This window comes from Canis lupus, unplaced genomic scaffold (assembly GCF_011100685.1).
Source record: "Canis lupus familiaris isolate Mischka breed German Shepherd unplaced genomic scaffold, alternate assembly UU_Cfam_GSD_1.0 chrUn_S481H642, whole genome shotgun sequence".
Lineage (NCBI taxonomy): Eukaryota > Metazoa > Chordata > Mammalia > Carnivora > Canidae > Canis > Canis lupus.
Genome location: NW_023331415.1, coordinates 531 through 18,754, shown reverse-complemented (window position 1 = coordinate 18,754; position 18,224 = coordinate 531). Strand labels below are relative to the sequence as shown.

General features: G+C 44.9%; 1 protein-coding gene across 1 annotated transcript; it reads left to right on the top strand.

Moving 5' to 3' along the window:
* Positions 1 to 3,225: 3,225 nt before the first annotated feature.
* On the top strand, positions 3,226 to 17,169 carry LOC119879244 (RB-associated KRAB zinc finger protein-like; the record flags this gene model as incomplete). The annotated part of the gene is made up of 4 exons (XM_038589621.1): positions 3,226 to 3,322; positions 4,434 to 4,490; positions 16,605 to 16,731; positions 17,021 to 17,169. Coding segments are annotated over exons 2-4 (315 nt in total), but the record flags the coding sequence as incomplete, so codon positions are not given.
* Positions 17,170 to 18,224: the final 1,055 nt, after the last annotated feature.

Genomic DNA, 18,224 nt, shown 5'->3' with positions numbered 1-18,224 from the left:
TTCTCTCTCTGTGACTATCATAAATAAATAAAAATTAAAAAAAAATATAAAAAAAAAAGAGTGTTCCATTTCAGTGCCCAGAGAGTATTGAGGGCCGAGGTAGGGGGCTGAGGTTGTGGGCAAGCCCAACGTGTGTCAGTTGCAGGAACGCAGTAGGATGTTCACGGGGAGGGGCACGGCAGCCAGAGTTCACAGGCAGAGAGCCAGAGGGGAGAGGTGGGAGGGTGTCCCGGTCTTCAGCTGAGCCAGGCAGTGCACTGGGGTGGTGGTGGGGGGAGCAGGGGCTGAAGGCCAGGACCCAGGGGACTGGGGTTCTGCCTGTCTTCACCGACGTGCTCAGCGCACCTTCTGTCCTTTACCTGCTGAATACGGAAAAGGATATGGAAGGGATGTGCCTGGAGATCTTCTAGGCTCAGGCCCAGGGGAGGTGTGACCGCCTGGCTCCAACTGCAGCACTCCTTCGGTGAGCATTCCGGCACCAGCCACACTTCCTAGCAGCAAGAGCTGGGCAAGACTGCTCCTGGCTACACTGCCACTGCCATCGGCAGCTTCGGGAGAAGCACACCCTTTGTGAGGGATTAGTTTGATGCAGCAGCTCGGCTAAGGGAAATCGGGAATGGGTTATGTGCCCGTTCATTGGTATAAAAGAGTACTTACTGTTACTTTTTAGAAGAGATTTACGGGCGGGGGGCCGTGGGTGGTTCCGGTCGTTGAGCATCCTGCCTTAGGCTCAGGTCGTGATCCCGGGCTCCTGGAATCATGTCCTGCATCAGGCTCTCTGCCGGGGGCTTGCTTCTTCCTCTGCCTGTGTCTGTGCCTCTCTCTCTCTCTCTGTGTCTCTCTTGAACAAATGAATAAAATCTTAAAAAAAAAACCCACAAAAACATAAGAGTGTTAGTGGGGCACCTGAGTGGCTCTGGTTGAGCGGGTGTCTTTGGCTCAGGTGTGATCCTGGGGTCTTGGGATGGAGTCCCACAACACGACAACAGGCCCCCTACAGGCAGCCTGCTTCTTCTCCAGTTGCCTATGTCTCTTCCCCTCTCTCTGTGTGTCTCAGGAATATGAAATCTTTTAAAAAGATAAAAGCATTACCTGAGTAAACTTGTAATATAAATACTTCCTCTGTTGATCTCATATGTATCTAAATATCGTTTGAAGCTGAACAATTGTATTGCCCACATTACAACCCAGGAAGGTTGTTCTTAAGGGCCTGGGAGCCATCTCTTTGACCTGTAAACCTCAAGGAAGATAGTGTCCCTCTGTGTCTCCGGGAGGGGGTAAGCATGGTCTCTAGGCATCTTGCTATGAGCTGTAAACTACCTGCTTGACAGAGAAAGGTAAGAACTTTTTTCTCCTCCTTCACACAGAGACAACTAGGATGGACCAGCACCCCGATTACCAGGTGAATTTAGGATGAACTATGAAAAATGCATAGCAAATGGTGCTGACGAGTCCTGTAGGTGTGAAACAGGTTTACCACTTAGGATGAGAACTATGGGCTGAGCTACAAGGAAAGACAAGTCTCCGGGTTCTCCTTGCAAACTTGTTAGTGGTTTGCCTGTGATGTGCGACACAGTCTGGTTAAAGGTTATTTAACGGTAGGATGGGGGGCCTGGGTGGCTTAGCCAGGTAAGCAGCTGCCTCTTGGTTTGGGCTCAGGTCCGGATGTCAGGGTTGTGGAATGAAGCCCTCCGTGGGGCTGCTGGCTGAGCCTGGAGTCAGCTGGGGATTCTCTCTTCTTCCTCCTCTGCCCCTCCCCCTGCTCTCACGCCCTCTCTCTCCCCCTCTCTCTCTCAAATAAATCGTTTAAACCAACATAACAATCGTTCTCTTCTTTCTATATTTGTGGAGAGGATTTTCTGGATGGCAGGAGAAGTTTTTGAAGGTTTGTTTTTTGTTTTTTTTTTTAAGATTTATTTACTCCTGAGAGACACAGAGAGAGGCAGAGAGGCAGGCAGAGGGAGAAGCAGGCCCCCTGCAGGGAGCCCGATGCGGGACTCCACCCTGGACCTGGGCATCAACCGCCTGAGCCCAAGGCAGACGCTCAACTGCTGAGCCACCCAGGCGACCGGGAGATTCTCCTTTTAATCTCCACCACCCCGCGGCGTCGAAGAAGCACTTGGCCAGGGCCGCCGTTATATAATCTCTCCCCCAAAATACTGCTCAATCCTTGTCCTTAGGACCTCCTCGTCAAAACATGGCACTTTAACCTACAGACATTTAATTCGTCGGACGGGCAAATTCCCAGGGATATGTTCGGGTTTGTGTGTGTGTGAAACCCGGTTGTTCCACAGTCTGTACTTTGCATTCGTTGTGCAACTTGGACAAGCTACCTTTCTATTTGCTTCTCCTTTCTTGGAGAAACCATGCCGCCTCTCTTATGTCCTCGCTGAGTAGTAATCGTATCCCAGTGTGTTGGTGCAACTTGTCAAAGTTCAGTGACGTGCACACGTGCACCCTTCCCCGTCCTCTCCTGCTTGTGGAAGTCTCCGTGCCAAGCCGAACAGACAGACTCAGGGCAAGGAAGGACCAGGGATCCAGGACGCCAGGCACAAGCCGCTGCTAAAGCGACACGTCTCCTCGATTCCTCACGGGAGCGAAGACGACTGGGACATCGGGCAGTAGGTCCGGATGGTCAATCCTCTGAGCACGGTGCTTCTTACCCACCCGAGGAGGTGGAGACTTTCGAGACGTCCCCTAGCGTGTGGGCGCTTGGACTCCCGGGAAAACAGAGTCCGGGTGTTTGTGCCGCTCCCCCAGGGGGCTCCCGCAGGACCCGGGCCGCACGCCGGCGCCGTGGTGCGCATTGTGCAGCTCGGCCCTGTGTGCGTGTTGGCGCAGGCGCAGTGCGGCCGCGCTGCTTCTCTCGCTTCCTGTGCGTGCGCAGGTCACCGCTCGCCGCGGTTCCCAGGCTTCGGCCTCCCGGCGGCCGAGGATTCCCCGGTACCCGCGGGGGCTGTCCGCCGTCCGGCCGGGCCGGCACCCAGCGGGCGCGGGTCCCGCGCGGGCCGTGCGGAGGCGCGAGCGGGATCCCCCCAGCGCGAGCCCCGGAGCCCGCGGGCCTGGGCCGGAGGAGCCGGGCGGTCGAGTGGCGGCGGCGGCGGCGGCGGCGGCGGGGCCCGGGTCCGGCCGGTTTGCGGCCGCAGGACGGCGAGGCGTCAGGCGGCCGTTTGGGGCCCGGAGGGTGGTCGGCCCGAAGTGAGTTTGCGCGCTAGTTCCAGAGCCGGCGCCCCGGGAACGGCTGCCCCGGGAGGCGCAGGAGGAGCAGCCCCCGCCCCGGATCCCTCGCGAGCCTTGGGGCAGCTCGGCGGGTCCCGACGGGGTAGGTCGTGCGCCTCGCGGGCCTCCTGGCGGTTTGTGGATCTTCCGGGCGGCCAGAGTGCGCGCGGGCGGGGAGGGATGGGCGCTCCCCCGGGACGCGGGACTCGTGGGGTCCCGGCTTCCCGGGGGGCGCAAGGGGCTCCCGCCTCCCCTTGCCCCGTCCCCCGCTTGCTGCGCCGTCGCCCTGTCCAGCCTGCAGGACGGGTCTCTAAGCGCCCAGGAGTGTGTGCGGAGCCGGCTGCGTTGTGCCCTGGGGCATCTGCCGGTGGAGCGCAGGGCCGGTGTGCGAGGAGGGCCGGGCTGCGGCTGCCTGGTTGACAGAGGAGCCTGGGCCTGAGAAGGGAGGGCGGCTTGTCCAGGGCGACGGGGTCCGTGGGTGGGCTTGCTCTCGGGCCTGAGCTCCTGGGCGCGCGTGCTGGCCGCCCTGTTAGTTTTCGTGATCAAAAGGTTCTTCGGTGTAGCTAGCGCACAAGCCAGTGAAGGGAGAAGCATTGGAAAACAAGTGCGCCTTGATGCACCTTTACCCTGCTTTAGAGACCTGGTGTTTTCCTGTTCCTGTGCATACGTGATTTTAGAGTCATTTGAAGAGGTAAGGAAAGACGGAGAGAGCACCGTGAAGAGGAGGTTTTTTTCAGCGTTAGTTTAATGAAGGCAAACGGTTTGAAAAATGAGCCGATGTTTATATTAACCATTGAAGAGTAACCCATCTAGGGCAGCCCGGGTGGCTCAGTGGTTTCACGGGTCCTTCGGCGGAGGGTGTGATCCTGGAGATCCAGGATGGAGTCCCCACGTCGGGCTCCCTGCATGGAGCCTGCTTCTCCCTCTGCCTGTGTCTCTGCCTCTCTCTCTCTCTCTCTCTCCTCTCTTCTGTCTCTCTCTCTCTCTGTCTCTCTGGGTCGCGTGAAATAAACAAATAAATAAAATCTTAAAAAGAAAAAGAAAGAGTAACGCATCTGATCACCTCGTGATCCGTGGGAGGGACCCCAATTCTCTTGTACCTTTCTCTTTTCTCACATTTTTAGCCTCTTCTGAGTGTTCACAGGGAATGAGATTTCTTTGGAGGTATTATGCAGGATGACCAGTGACTTCTATCATTTCTTCTTCTTCCCCAGGTCCACCGTTAACAGTCTATGGTTTTCCAAGAGCAGCAGAAAATGAATGAATCCCAGGTGAGTTTCCTGTGTCCGTGCTTGGTTTTGTAATGCATTTCAGCAGATTTATATGGGTCCAGATTTTAAATGGGAGTATGGAAATAAAAGACGTTATCATGTAACATGCACTTCTCACCCTGTCAGATTAGCACAGAGTCTTTTGTGGAATTCATGTGTGCAGAGTATGGGGTAGGGCTACATAGTTGACTCATGTGCCTGGTCGTCAGAGAAAAGGAGGGTACGGTGCGTTACATGATTTCAATTTTTATAAGAGGAAACAATTTTTTAACTTGTGGGCTTAAAAGGTTTCTTAGGACTTGTGAAACTGTGTTTGTTGAAATTGATGTAGTTGCTGGTAGCTTTCCTAATGATCACATTAAATCATTGCAACTGATTACATATTTTTTGTTTATAAAAACCGAGGACCTGGTATGTATAATTTTTCCAGGCACCAAAATACGGTGATCCAAGGAGACATATTTTCATTGTTACTGTTTTGTCCAGGGGTAAAAGCTGAGTCGTGAGTGTAATGGCCTGCGCATCCTTCAGGTGGCTTCTGTTATTCCTACTTGTTCGGGTTGTGCAGTACATAATACAGCGAGGTATTCCCTAGTAAATATGCAGTCACTGCCGTTCCCATTTCAATTCTTAGCATCTTGATTTTGTCCTCAACCCCTCTCTGGAACGTATTGCTACAGATTAGCAGTGACCTGGGCCCCTGGGTGACTCAGGCAGCTAAGTGTCTGCCTTTGGCTCAGGTCATGACGCTGGGGCCCTGTGATCGAACACCGAGTTGGGCTCCCTGCTCTGTGGGTCTGCTTCTCCCTCTGTCCTCCCCCCCACTTGTGTGTGCTCTCACTCTCTTGCTATCTCTCTCACTGTGTTGCTCACTATCAAATAATGAATAAAATCTTTTTAAAAAAGATTAGCGGTGATCTCAGTACAGTCAGATGCATCAGACATCATCCAGCTCTTACCTCCCGTGATCATTCGTCTGACGTATTACTTCCACGTGTCTTTTCTTCGTGGAGTCTCCCTTTGCTTGGCTTTTTTTTTTTTTTTTTTTAATTTTTTTTTTATTTATTTATGATAGTCCACACACAGAGAGAGCGAGAGAGGCAGAGACACAGGCAGAGGGAGAAGCAGGCTCCATACACCGGGAGCCTGACGTGGGACTCGATCCCGGGTCTCCAGGATCGCGCCCTGAGCCAAAGGCAGGCGCTAAACCGCTGCGCCACCCAGGGATCCCTGCTTGGCTTTTAAAAAGGTTCACCTGCAGATATTTTTGCTCTTTAACTGATCAGGGGTGTTTGAAAAAAGTAGGTGAGGGTACCTGCAATACCTATTTTTCTGAGTATATAATATCTGGTGTTGAAAGTTTCGCCATCTTCGGATGTGTTTGAGATGGTTCTTTTCAATCAGCATACCACAGAGACCACTCTCTCCAGGTGTTAAGTCTTTTAAATCATTTACTGATGTTTCCTTGTATGTGTGTTATGTTACTGCTTTGTAATCTATGTTTTGAAGAAATTTGTCTATCCTGTGTTTCCCGTAGTCTGGATTGTGTGGACCTCGTTGCTGTCATTCGAACTCGACGACTTTTGTGCATTACCCATATGCCTTCTATAATTGGTAGTTAGCTCTGGACGTTGACCCAGTTCTGTTCAGTTCTTTTGCAAGTCTTTGCTGCTCATGACTACTATCCGCTTTCCCCTCGAGGGCCATATCTTCTTCCTTTGTTTTTGTGACGTTAGCATCTATTGGTTGGTGTTCATTGCCAAGATCCCCCAATTCTTTAGGGGAGACAAGATGGTGCTATGTTACTTTACCATTTCTTTGTTTCCCAGCTAGAATACTTTCCTAAGAACAACATCTCTTTAAATAGTTCTGTGGTTCTTACAGACAAGATTATTTTCACAATATCCAGTGGGCTCCTAAGCAACTGGGATTTTTCTTTGTTTCATTTTGTTACCGTTATGAGCTCATGGGTTTACACATATTTTAAGTATTTCAGTACATTGAAGTCGTTTTTCTGTTTGATGTCTAAGTGGTTCTGTGTTTGACCAGAGGAATCCCTTCACATGGGTTTCTGAGTCCTTTTGCAACATCCTCTATGTATTTGATAACATTCATTTTTATTCAACATTTTATGTTGAAAAAACTTCAAACTTTCACAACAGTCGCAAGGATCTTAGAGAACTCCCATGTTCCCTTTGCCCAGATACTCCAGTTTTTTTTACCTCTCCCCACATTTGCTTTATTAGCTGTGTGTGTGTTTGTGTGTGTGTGTGTGTGTATATATATATATATATATATATATATATATATATATATATATATTCTTATCTGAATCATTTGACAGCAGATGTCATCTGTCAAGTCCCCTCTTCAGATTATACCTACTAAAATCAAGAATATTGATTGATGGGTGAATTCCAGACGTGGTATATTTTTATAACATTGTCATGTAGCCAGTCTGGCTTGCTTTTGAGACGTGTTGTGTGTGATTTCACCCTTCAGTTTTAGCCTATTTCCATCCTTTTTTTTTTTTTTTAATTTATTTATTTATGATAGAGAGATCTTGGAGAGAGGCAGAGACACAGGCAGATGGAGAAGCTGGCTCCATGCAGGGAGCCCGACGTGGGACTCGATCCCAGGACTCAGAATCGTGCCCCTCGGCCAAAGGCAAGCGCCAAACCAACTGGGCCACCCAGGGATCTCCCCTATTTCCATCTTTATATTTGAAGTGCAGTTAGTTGGATTTTGGTGTTTAAATCCAGTCTAACAGTTTCTGCTTATTAATTGGGTTGCTTAAAACCACCTTATATGTAATCTGATTATTGATATAACCAGTTAGGTTGTAGTCTGGTTTTGTTTTCTCTTTGTATTTTTGGCTTGTTTCTTTTTGCTTTTGTGAACTTCTTTCCTTCGAATGGATTGTGTATTTTTTTTTTATTCCATTTTACATCTTTTGCGGGATCATTAGCTCTAACACTGTTATGTTTTTATAGCTTTGGGGTTTGTAATATGCAGCTTTTAATATTTTACGTTTTATCTTCAGGTAATGTACTGTTTCACTTCAACTATAGGGAGCTTGTTGTTATTTCCATTTTTCCCCTCTTGGTCCTTATGTTCTTGTTGATATTACTTTTACAGGTAGAATGAATCCCCGAAGATATTGTGATTTTTAGGTAAAGAGTTATATTTGTAAAGAATAAGAAAATAACATAGTTACCATTTCTGGTACTCTTGGTTTCTTATGTTTATGTCTATCCAGGTTTAGATCTCCTGTGATTTTCCTTCTGCCTGATGGACTTTCTTGAACACTCGGGGTTTTTTGTTTTTGTTTTTTTCCTAATTTTTATTTAAATTTTAGTTAGGGAAAATGCAGTGCCGTATTGGTTTCAGGAGAATTCAGTGATTAACCACATATATGAGACACGTTGTGCTCATCACACGTGCCCTCCTTCATACTCATTCCCCCTTCTAGCCCCTCCCCCCCCACATCCCTCCATCAACCCTCAGTGTGTTCTCAGTCCTTAAGAATCTTATGGTTGGGTAGCCTCGATGGTTCAGGGATTTAGAGCGGCCTTCAGCTCAGGGCCTGATCCTGGAGGCCCTGGATCAAGTCCCTCGTCGGGCTCCCTGCATGAAGCTTGCTTCTGTCTCTGCCTCTCTCTCTCTGTCTCTCTCTCTCTGTCTGCGTCTCTCCTGAATAAATAAATAAAATCTTTTAGAATAAAAAAGAATCTTATGGTTTGTGTCCCTCTTTTTTCCCCCTTCCCATATATTCATCTGCTTTCTTAAATTCCAATATGAATGAGATCATACGGTATTTGTTTTTCTCTGACTTACTTTACTTAGGATAGTATACTTCCATCCATGTCATTGCAAATGGCAAGAGTCCATTCATTTTGATGCCTAAGTAGTTCATTGTGTATATACACCATTTCTTCTTTTTTTTAATTTATTTTTTATTGGTGTTCAATTTACTAACATACAGAATAACCCCCAGGGCCGGTCACCCATTCACTCCCACCCCCCACCCTTCTCCCCTTCTACCACCCCTAGTTCGTTTCCCAGAGTTAGCAGTCTTTACGTTCTGTCTCCCTTTCTGATATTTCCCACACATTTCTTCTCCCTTCCCTTATATTCCCTTTCACTATTATTTATATTCCCCAAATGAATGAGAACATATAATGTTTGTCCTTCTCCGACTGACTTACTTCACTCAGCATAATACCCTCCAGTTCCATCCACGTTGAAGCAAATGGTGCGTATTTGTCATTTCTAATAGCTGAGTAATATTCCATTGTATACATAAACTACATCTTCTTTATCCATTCATTCTTTCGTTGGACACCGAGGCTCCTTCCACAGTTTGGCTATTGTGGCAATTGCTGCTATAAACATCGGGGTGCAGGTGTCCCGGCGTTTCATTGCATTTGTATCTTTGGGGTAAATCCCCAACAGTGCAATTGCTGGGTCGTAGGGCAGGTCTATTTTTAACTGTTTGAGGAACCTCCACACAGTTTTCCAGAGTGGCTGCACCAGTTCACATTCCCACCAACAGTGTAAGAGGGTTCCCTTTTCTCCGCATCCTCTCCAACATTTGTTGTTTCCTGCCTTGTTAATTTGCCCCATTCTCGCCGGTGTGAGGTGGTATCTCATTGTGGTTTTGATTTGTATTTCCCTGATGGCAAGTGATGCAGAGCATTTTCTCATATGCATGTTGGCCATGTCTATGTCTTCCTCTGTGAGATTTCTGTTCATGTCTTTTGCCCATTTCATGATTGGATTGTTTGTTTCTTTGGTGTTGAGTTTAATAAGTTCTTTATAGATCTTGGAAACTAGCCCTTTATCTGATATGTCATTTGCAAATATCTTTTCCCATTCTGTAGGTTGTCTTTTAGTTTTGTTGACTGTATCCTTTGCTGTGCAAAAGCTTCTTATCTTGATGAAGTCCCAATAGTTCATTTTTGCTTTTGTTTCTTTTGCCTTCGTGGATGTATCTTGCAAGAAGTTACTATGGCCGAGTTCAAAAAGGGTGTTGCCTGTGTTCTTCTCTAGGATTTTGATGGAATCTTGTCTCACATTTAGATCTTTCATCCATTTTGAGTTTATCTTTGTGTATGGTGAAAGAGAGTGGTCTAGTTTCATTCTTCTGCATGTGGATGTCCAATTTTCCCAGCACCATTTATTGAAGAGACTGTCTTTCTTCCAATGGATAGTCTTTCCTCCTTTATCGAATATTCAGAAAAGACCCCGAATAGCCAGGGGAATTTTAAAAAAGAAAACCATATCTGGGGGCATCACAATGCCAGATTTCAGGTTGTACTACAAAGCTGTGGTCATCAAGACAGTGTGGTACTGGCACAAAAACAGACACATAGATCATTGGAACAGAATAGAGAATCCAGAAGTGGACCCTGAACTTTATGGTCAACCATTTCTTCTTTATCCATTCACTACTCAAAGGACATTTGGACTCTCTTCATAATCGCTTCTCGGCCTTTTGGCTAAGATCAAGTGTGGACTCTCTTCATAGTTTGGCTGGTGTTGATAATGCGGATATAAACATCAGAATGTTTGAATCTGTATTTTTATATCCTTTGGGTAAATACTTAGCCAATAGTGCAATTGGTGGATCCTAGGGTAGCTCTATTTTTAACTTTTTGAGGAACCTCCATACTGTTTTCCAGAATGGCTGTACCAGTTTGCATTCCCACCAACAGTAGAAGAGGGATGTTGTTTTTTGAATTTTTATTTGGCCTTTCTGATAGGTGTGAGGTGATATCTCATCATGGTTTTGATTTATATTTCTCTGGTGATAAGTGATGTTGAGCATCTTTTCATGTGTCTGTCTTCTTTGGATATCTTCTTTGAAAGAATGCCGGATGTCTTTGGAAAAAATGTCTCTTCACGTCTCTGCCCATTTCTTAACTGGACTATTTGTTTTTTGCATGTTAAGTTTGATAAGTTCTTTATAGATTTTAGAACACTTTTTTTTTTAAGCATTATTTATTTATTTGGGAGGAAGAGAGAGCAAGAGTGGAGGGGAGGGGCAGAGGAGAGAGAAGTCCCAAGCGGACTCAGCTCTGAGTACAGAGCTGGACTTGGGGCTTGATCCCAGGCCTCTGAGATCATGACCTGAGCTGAAATCAACAAATGAGCCACCCAGGGGCCCTGGAACATTTCTTGTAGTTGCTAATGAATTCTTTCAGCTCTCATATCAGAAAATGCTTTTTTTTTTTGCCTTGGTTTTGTTTCAAGGGAGGTTTGCTGGTTTTTCTCGTATTCTTCAGACATGTTCCTCTACTGTGTCTCACATCATTTCTAAGAGAAATGTGACATCATTCTCTCACCTTCTTTCCTCTCTATGTGGTTTTTGTCTTTGTTTTTCCTCTAGCTGCTTTTAAATGTTTCTCTTTATTCCTGGTTTTGAGCAATGTGATTGTGTTATCTCTTGATATTGTTTTCTTTATGTCTGTGTTTGGGGATCATTGAACTTCTTGGATCCGTGTGTTTATGATTTTCATCAACTTTGGGAAATTTTTTACCACATTTCTTCAAATATTCCCCCCGCCTCTATCTGTCCTTCAGTGATTCCTCTTACTTGTTTGTTTCACTGGTCGAAGTTGTCCCACAACCCACTGACACTCTTCATTCTCTTTAAATTCCTTTTTCTGTATGTGTTTCATTTTACATAAGCTTTTGTTGCTATGCTTGTTGTTCACTGATGTTTTTTTCCGTGTTGTGCTAATCTAGTGCAGTGTAATTTTCATTTCAGACACTGTAGTCTTTATGTGTAGAAGTTTGATTTGAGTCTTTTTTTTTTATGTCTTCCCTCTTCCTATTCAAATGTTTTGAACATGAGGAATACAGTTGTAAACTATTTTAAAGTTCTCTACCACTTGTAACATCCACATCTGTTCTAGGCCCATTTCAGTAGATGAATGATTTTCTGTATGGCTGGTTATTTCCTGTGTGTTTACCCTGTTTGTCAATCCTTCCTTCCTCTGTCATAGTTCTCCCTCCCTGCTCCAGGGCTGGAAGTCCTCTTAGCAGTAACAACAGGCCTCCTCTTGTTTATCTCCCATCTCTGATTCCTGTCCTTCGTTGCTTCAAGATCCATGTCTTAAAAACCAGTGTTTCGTATATTTTGTTTTTCAGTGTGCTTTCAGGAGGCAGGGTAAATCTGCTCCTTGTTCATCTTGGTTGGAAGCAGTCCTGACTCCTATATTTTTAGTCATAGTTAGAAACCTTTTCCCACATCTTGGTTATAGGGAAATTTCACCTATTTTTTTTTCTGTGTGGTTTAATATTTTATATTTAGATTAGTGATTCACTTGGACTTTTTTCTTACATAGTATAAGGCATGGATTAGTTTGGTCCACGCCCAAATGACTATAGTTGCTCTAACAGTGTTTATTAAAAATCAGTTCTGTGGATTGTTATATTGTATTATGATATCACGCATTCTCATGATATGTCATGTAATAACACAAGTCTATTTCTAGATTTTGTGCTCTATTCCATTGATCCATCTCCATCCATATGCCAATACCAAACGCTTTTAATCATGAAGGTTGTGTTTTTTAAGTCTGGTAGGGGTTAGGCCTCCTAAACAGCTTCTTTTTTTTTTTGGCGATTTTCCTAGTTCTTGATCTCCCTCCCCCCCCCCCCCCCCCCATATGAACTTTAGTGCTAGCTCACCTAGTTCCAGGAAAAAAGCTTTTTGGTATTTTTGTTGGTATCACATATCTATAAAATAATTGAGAGTAGGGTGATTTACCTATTTGTATTATTGAGTTGACCTGTCCAGGAACAAGGAGCATCTTTTATTTGTTCTTTGAGGTTTTGTTTTGTTTTTTTTTTTTTTTTTTTTTTTCATTTATTTGTTTCAGTGTGCTTCTGTGTCTTTCAGGAGTGTTTTTAAAATGTTCCTAGGATAGATTTGGTACATTTCTTTCTTTTTTTTTTTTTTTAAGATTTTATTTATTCATGAGACAGAGAGAGAGAGAGATGCAGAGACACAGGCAGAGGGAGAAGCAGGCTCCATGCAGCCTGTCATGGGACTCGATCCCAGGTCTCCAGGATCACGCCCCGGCTGAAGGCAGGTGCCAAACCGCTGAGCCATCCAGGGATCCCCTGGTACATTTCTTACTAACAGTTTTATCTTTTCTGTTACTCCATAAACTGTGTGCATGTTTGAATTCTGTCTTAGTCTAATAATGTAACAAAGGCTGTTGGGTTTTGTGTGTGTGTGTTTTTTTTAATGATTTTCTTTTTCTTCCTTGTGTTTAAGTTAAGTGATCTCTACATCCAACATGAGGCGAAAACTTACGACCCCAAGATCAAGAGTCTTATGCTCTTCCAGCTGAGCCAGCCAGGCTGTTGCTTTATATGTGTTGATTTTTGTATTCTCTTACCTAATAATATTCTTTTATTGAGTTGGTTTTGTTGTTGATTCTCTGAGTTTTCTGGATATAGTATATCACCTGCAAATAGAAATGGTTTTATTCTTTCTCTATTGATTAGTATGCCTCTAATTGTTTTTTCCAGCTGGAGATAGTGAGCATTTTGTCCTGTTCCAGGTCTTGCTGGGAATGCTTCTAGTGTTTGTCCATTAAGTAAAACTCTGACTTTAGAACTGAGAGGACTGCATAAATATACCTGAGCATATAACCTAACACATAAATGTGCTTGCATGTGATTGAGATGTCTATGTGTATCACTCATCTATGCGTATTAGGTAGGATATAAGAGTGTGTGTGTATACATATATTTGTGCTAGTGAAGTATCCATTCCTGTTTTCTTGAAGGTTTTTTTAAATCACGTATGTATTTTGAATATTGTTAAAGGTTTTTTCAGCATCTTTGTGGAGGAAAAAGTATTTTCTTAACCATATTAGAATGGCATATATCTTGAACATTTTGAGAGAAGTGTTTCCTTTGATAATAAATTGCCTTGCTTTCCTGAAAGTGTCTAATGTTCATGGGCTGAAATGATAGCTTGGGTTGCTGTGCAATTCTGGGTCAAAATCTTTTTTCTTTCACAAGTCATAGGCAGTTGTCCAAGGGTTTTTTTTCAGGTGAGAAGTAGAATGGGTTACCAGGGTTGTTTTTTTTAACTACCAAGGCAGTTAGAGGGGTGATTTTTTCCCCACCTGTAACTTTTTAGAAGTTTTTCCTTTATTTTTTGGTTTTGGGCATTTTATGAGGAAATTTCTAGATCTGTATTTCCCCCCCCAATATTCTTGTTTGCAAATTGGATGGCCCCTTGTGAAGTGAAGGCTTATGCTATCCTTCAGCTCAGGTATCATTTACCATTCTGTCTTTGATTCTTTGTGTCCATCCTTCTTGTTTTCTCTTTCTGAAAACTTGAACCTATCACATATGGCTTTTGTATCTCAAGCTCTTTTTCCATCATTTCAATTTCTTGTTATCTGAGAGATTTCCTAAATTGCATATTCTGTGTCTCGTTTGTTATTTAAGCCTCTTGGGAGTTTTAAAAAATTCAATAATTTAATTTAAATTATTTAATCTTTAATTTCTAAGTAATCTTTGCTGACTGCTTTTGGGAGAATGTTCTCCTTTTATGGAAGAAGTATCCTTCTTAATTTATTGAAAAATGTAAATCGTTAGAAAAAATGTAAGTTGTTTTCTTTATGAAATTGATTCTATCATTGTTGAGCTGCTCATCTTGATGCTTATCTTTTATTTACACTGTTTTCCTCAATTAGCTGATGATTCTTGATTTTTTCAGTTTTTGAGAGAAAAATTACTACTAGCTAACATGAATATACTCAAATAATGACCCCTTTTCGCTCTTTTCTTTATGGAGGGGATGACTGCAGAGCTCTGGAAGTTAATGGATTAGGGAAATATATTTAGATAGACATCACTTCAGCTTTTTTCTTCCGTTTTTTTTTATTGTAAATTACACATTATGTAAAGTTTACTATTTTAACTATTTTACAACATACAGTTCATGGCATTAAGTACATTCACATTGTTGTGCAACCATCACCACCATCAATATGGAAAACGTTCTCATCTTGCAAAACTGGAACTCTGTCTCCATTAAATAATTAACTTCCCACCCTGCCTCGCCTCGCCCCTGGCAACCATTGTACATTATGTAGCTATGATTATGACTGCTCTAAGTACCTCACCTAAATGGAATCATGTAGTATTTGTCTTTTTGTAACTGGTTTATTTCACTGAGGATTATGTACCCGGTGCTAGAATCTTCTTCCTTTTTAAGGCTGGATTTTACTCCATTGTACATAAAGACCACATGTTACTTGTCTCTTGATATGTTGATGGACACTTGGATTACTTTTGCATTTTGGCTGTTGTGAATAATGCTGCAACAAGCATGGGTGTATAAATACGTTTGAGACCCTGCTTTCAGTTCTTTTAAGTATATACCCAAAAGTGGAATTGCTGGATCATATGGTAATTTTATCTTTAATTTTTGAGGAGCTCTCATGCCTACAGTGGCTGCATCAGTTTGCATTCCACCAACAGTGTACGAGGGTTCTAATTTCTCCAACATGTGTTATTTCCTGGCTTTCTGGTATTAGACATCTTAAGAGATGGCAGGTGGTAACTCATTGTGGCTTTGATTTGCATTTCCCTCATGACTAGTGATGTGGAGGATTTTCCCACGTGCTTATTGGACACCTATGTGTTGTCTTTGAGAAATGTCTGTTCAGGTCTTTTGCCCATTTTGAATCATGTAGGTATCTGTTGTTGGGCTTTAGGAGTTCTCTCTATATTGTGGTATGAATCCCTTACCAAATACATAGTTGGCAGAAATTTTTCCCATTTTCTAGGTTATCTTTTTCTTCTGTGGATTGTGTCTCCTTAGGCACAGAATCTGTAGGCACCACCCCTGTTTTGAACCGGTCAAAAGTTGGGAGACATGGTTAAGTCGGTTGAGTCGCTTTCCTCTGAGTGTAGTTCTCTGAGAGCTGCCTTCAGGAAGATCACCCATGTTCAACACAGATGGAGTTAATGTGTGTGTCCTGGTTTGCCCAAGACACTCTTGGATTGCACCCATATTCCTTCCGGTTTAACATTTATCACAGACTGAAGTCTATTTGGCCAGTGAATGTGTGACCACCACCTCCATGTGGAGGCCTGAAGTATGTTGCACTCTTCCATGTGTATGGCCGCGGTGTCCACGGCCAAGAGGTTTTCACAGCCAACTGTCATCTGGCTGCTCTGGGTACCAAAAATGGAGCTGCTCGGGCTCCTCAGGTGCTCCTGTGGTTACTTGCTCTTCACCTCGGCTGCCAGCAGGGATTCTGGGCCCTCTTGATGGGCCTGGGATTCTCAAGGGCAGCCCGCAGTCCACTCTTGCTGGCGCCCAGTGTGTGCTGAGTGTAAAGCCCTGCCTTCAGCACTCCGGGTTTTCGTCTTCTCCTCAACTCCTTGTGTCAGGAGTCTCCTCAGAGAAATTCCTGCCCAGGGAACAGCCTTCGTGTTCCAAGATTCTGTTTTTGTATTTCTTCAAATTGGACTTTTAGGGGGTTTGGTTTTGTTTTGGGAGCAGGGAGGTAACTGTGCAGTTTATTCTCCTGAATGAGAATCATCTTGTACTGTAGAGAGCTGCCCCTAAGAAAGGGTCCCGCCGCCCTCTTCCTCCTACCAGCCTCTTCAGTGTCGCTGCTGCCACTGTTCCTGCCGTTGGTATGTTCACACCTCTGCATCTTCTTTCCCCCTCAGTCCTACAGCAGACCCCCATCAAAGGTGGCTGAAGGGAAGGTCCAGGGATCAAATGCCTGTTTATCCATGTTGTGTTTCCTTGCCAGACCAGAAGCTTACTGAGGGCAGGAATGCTATTTTATTCATCTTAATGTCCCCCAGAACTCAGTTCAGTTGCAAAACTCTGGAACTGAACCAACAAGAACTCTGGTTTTCTGGTTTGGGGGTTTGGTTTCTTAGGGGTCATGTGAAAACCAAGAGGCAGTGTGTTTCCACTGTGGTTTGTTTTCATTCCAGGGTCTAACATACAGTCAGGTTTTCAATGTTTACAGGTGGCTTTATCAGTGAACTTGGTAAGCTCCTATGCACGCACACCTCTTCCATGTTACTATTTCCAACGCAATGCCATTACAGGGGCCAGTGTCGTTCAGGGACGTGGCTGTGGACTTCACCCAGGAGGAGTGGCAGCAGCTGGAGCCCAATGAGAAGACCATCTACAGGGATGTGATGCTGGAGAACTACAGCCATCTCGTCTCCGTGGGTGAGAAGAGCTTGCTGTCTGGGTTGCTGCCCCGGGGGTGGGGTATGAGGGGCAACTGCCTATTTAATTTTTCCCTCAGGTTTGAAGAAATAAGTGATAGGACCTTTTCACTCCTTTTGGGCACCAGATAGGGTATTTGTACGTTTGCCTCCATTGAAGCATTCTGACTTTGCAAAGGTGCGAAACTGGCCCATTTTATCCTGTAGCCTCTAGGCCTCTGGGACAGGATCTCAGACTCAGAGTTCAGAGAGCCCAGCAGCCCATCTGAGTCTGCCTCTGTTTCTCACAGGGTATGACAGCACCAAACCGAAAGTGATCCTCAAATTGGAACAGGGAGAGGAGCCATGGGTAGCTGAAGGTGAACTGCCATGTCAGAGTCATCTGGGTAAGTTAGCATGGTATTGTTGTGAACATGGTCACCCCGAGCCTCTGCCTCTCGTGCTTCAGCGACACATCCCAGGGCACAGCAGCACGTTGCTCCCTCCAGTGCAGCAGGCAGGCTGTTCTCCTGATTTTACATTTGATGTACACCTGAAGGCATTTTCCGTGCCAGCTAATGCCAAGGATCCAGTCACTTCCTCCTGCGTTCTTAGTAACTCACCTACTCGTGAGAGTACAGAATTCCGTTGTTTGCAGGCATTCAGAAGTCTAAGAGAAAAATGAACTTGAGGCTTTCTCATTCGTTCTTTTTGTCTTCCATTTTCATTCTTCTTTGCTGTGAAGTGCCTCAGGCTGGTTTTCTGCCTGTTTTCACTCCCTTCTCTGTGCCAAGTACCACTCAGATACCAAAACCTGTCCCCTCCCTGAGCTGGTTGAGGGCGGAGGGCGGCCACTGCCGTGCCATGGGTGCATCTGTGTGCTGTTGGGCAGTGATGAGTACAGGCCTCTAAGCCAGTCCTCCCGTGGTGATGATGTTGAAAACTGGCCCCCCGTGCTTCGGAGCCCAAATATAACTTGAAGACAGTTGGGGATAAAGAGGAATAAGAGCTTTGTTGCTGGGACAGCTGGGTGGCTCAGCGGTTGAGCGTCTGCCTTTGGCTTAGGGTGTAATCCCGGTTCCTGGATCAAGTCCCACATCGGGCTTCCTGTGAGGAGACTGCTTCTCCCTCTGCCTATGTCTCCGCTTCTCTCTCTCTCTGTCTCTCATGAAAAAATAAATAAAATCTTTTAAAAAATAATAATAAAGAGCTTGTTGCTTTGTCAGGCAGAGGAGGCTGCAGTGGGATGTGGCCTTCACAAACTGCGAGGAAGGGGTTTGAGGTGGGGGGTTATAGGGAAATAGAGGATCTAGCCGGTTTCACAGGAATTGTCTATATGCTGCCAGCCTTAGCAGTTGTTTTCAGGGTGGAGCCAGGTCCTGAGACCACAAGCTAAGAAGGATGGTAAGGAAGGTTTGCAGGAGTGAGAGAAAAGCGTACTTTAAAATCCAGCTTTGGGATGCCTGGGTGGCTCAGCAGTTGAGCCCCTTCCTTTTGGCCCAGGGCATGATCCTG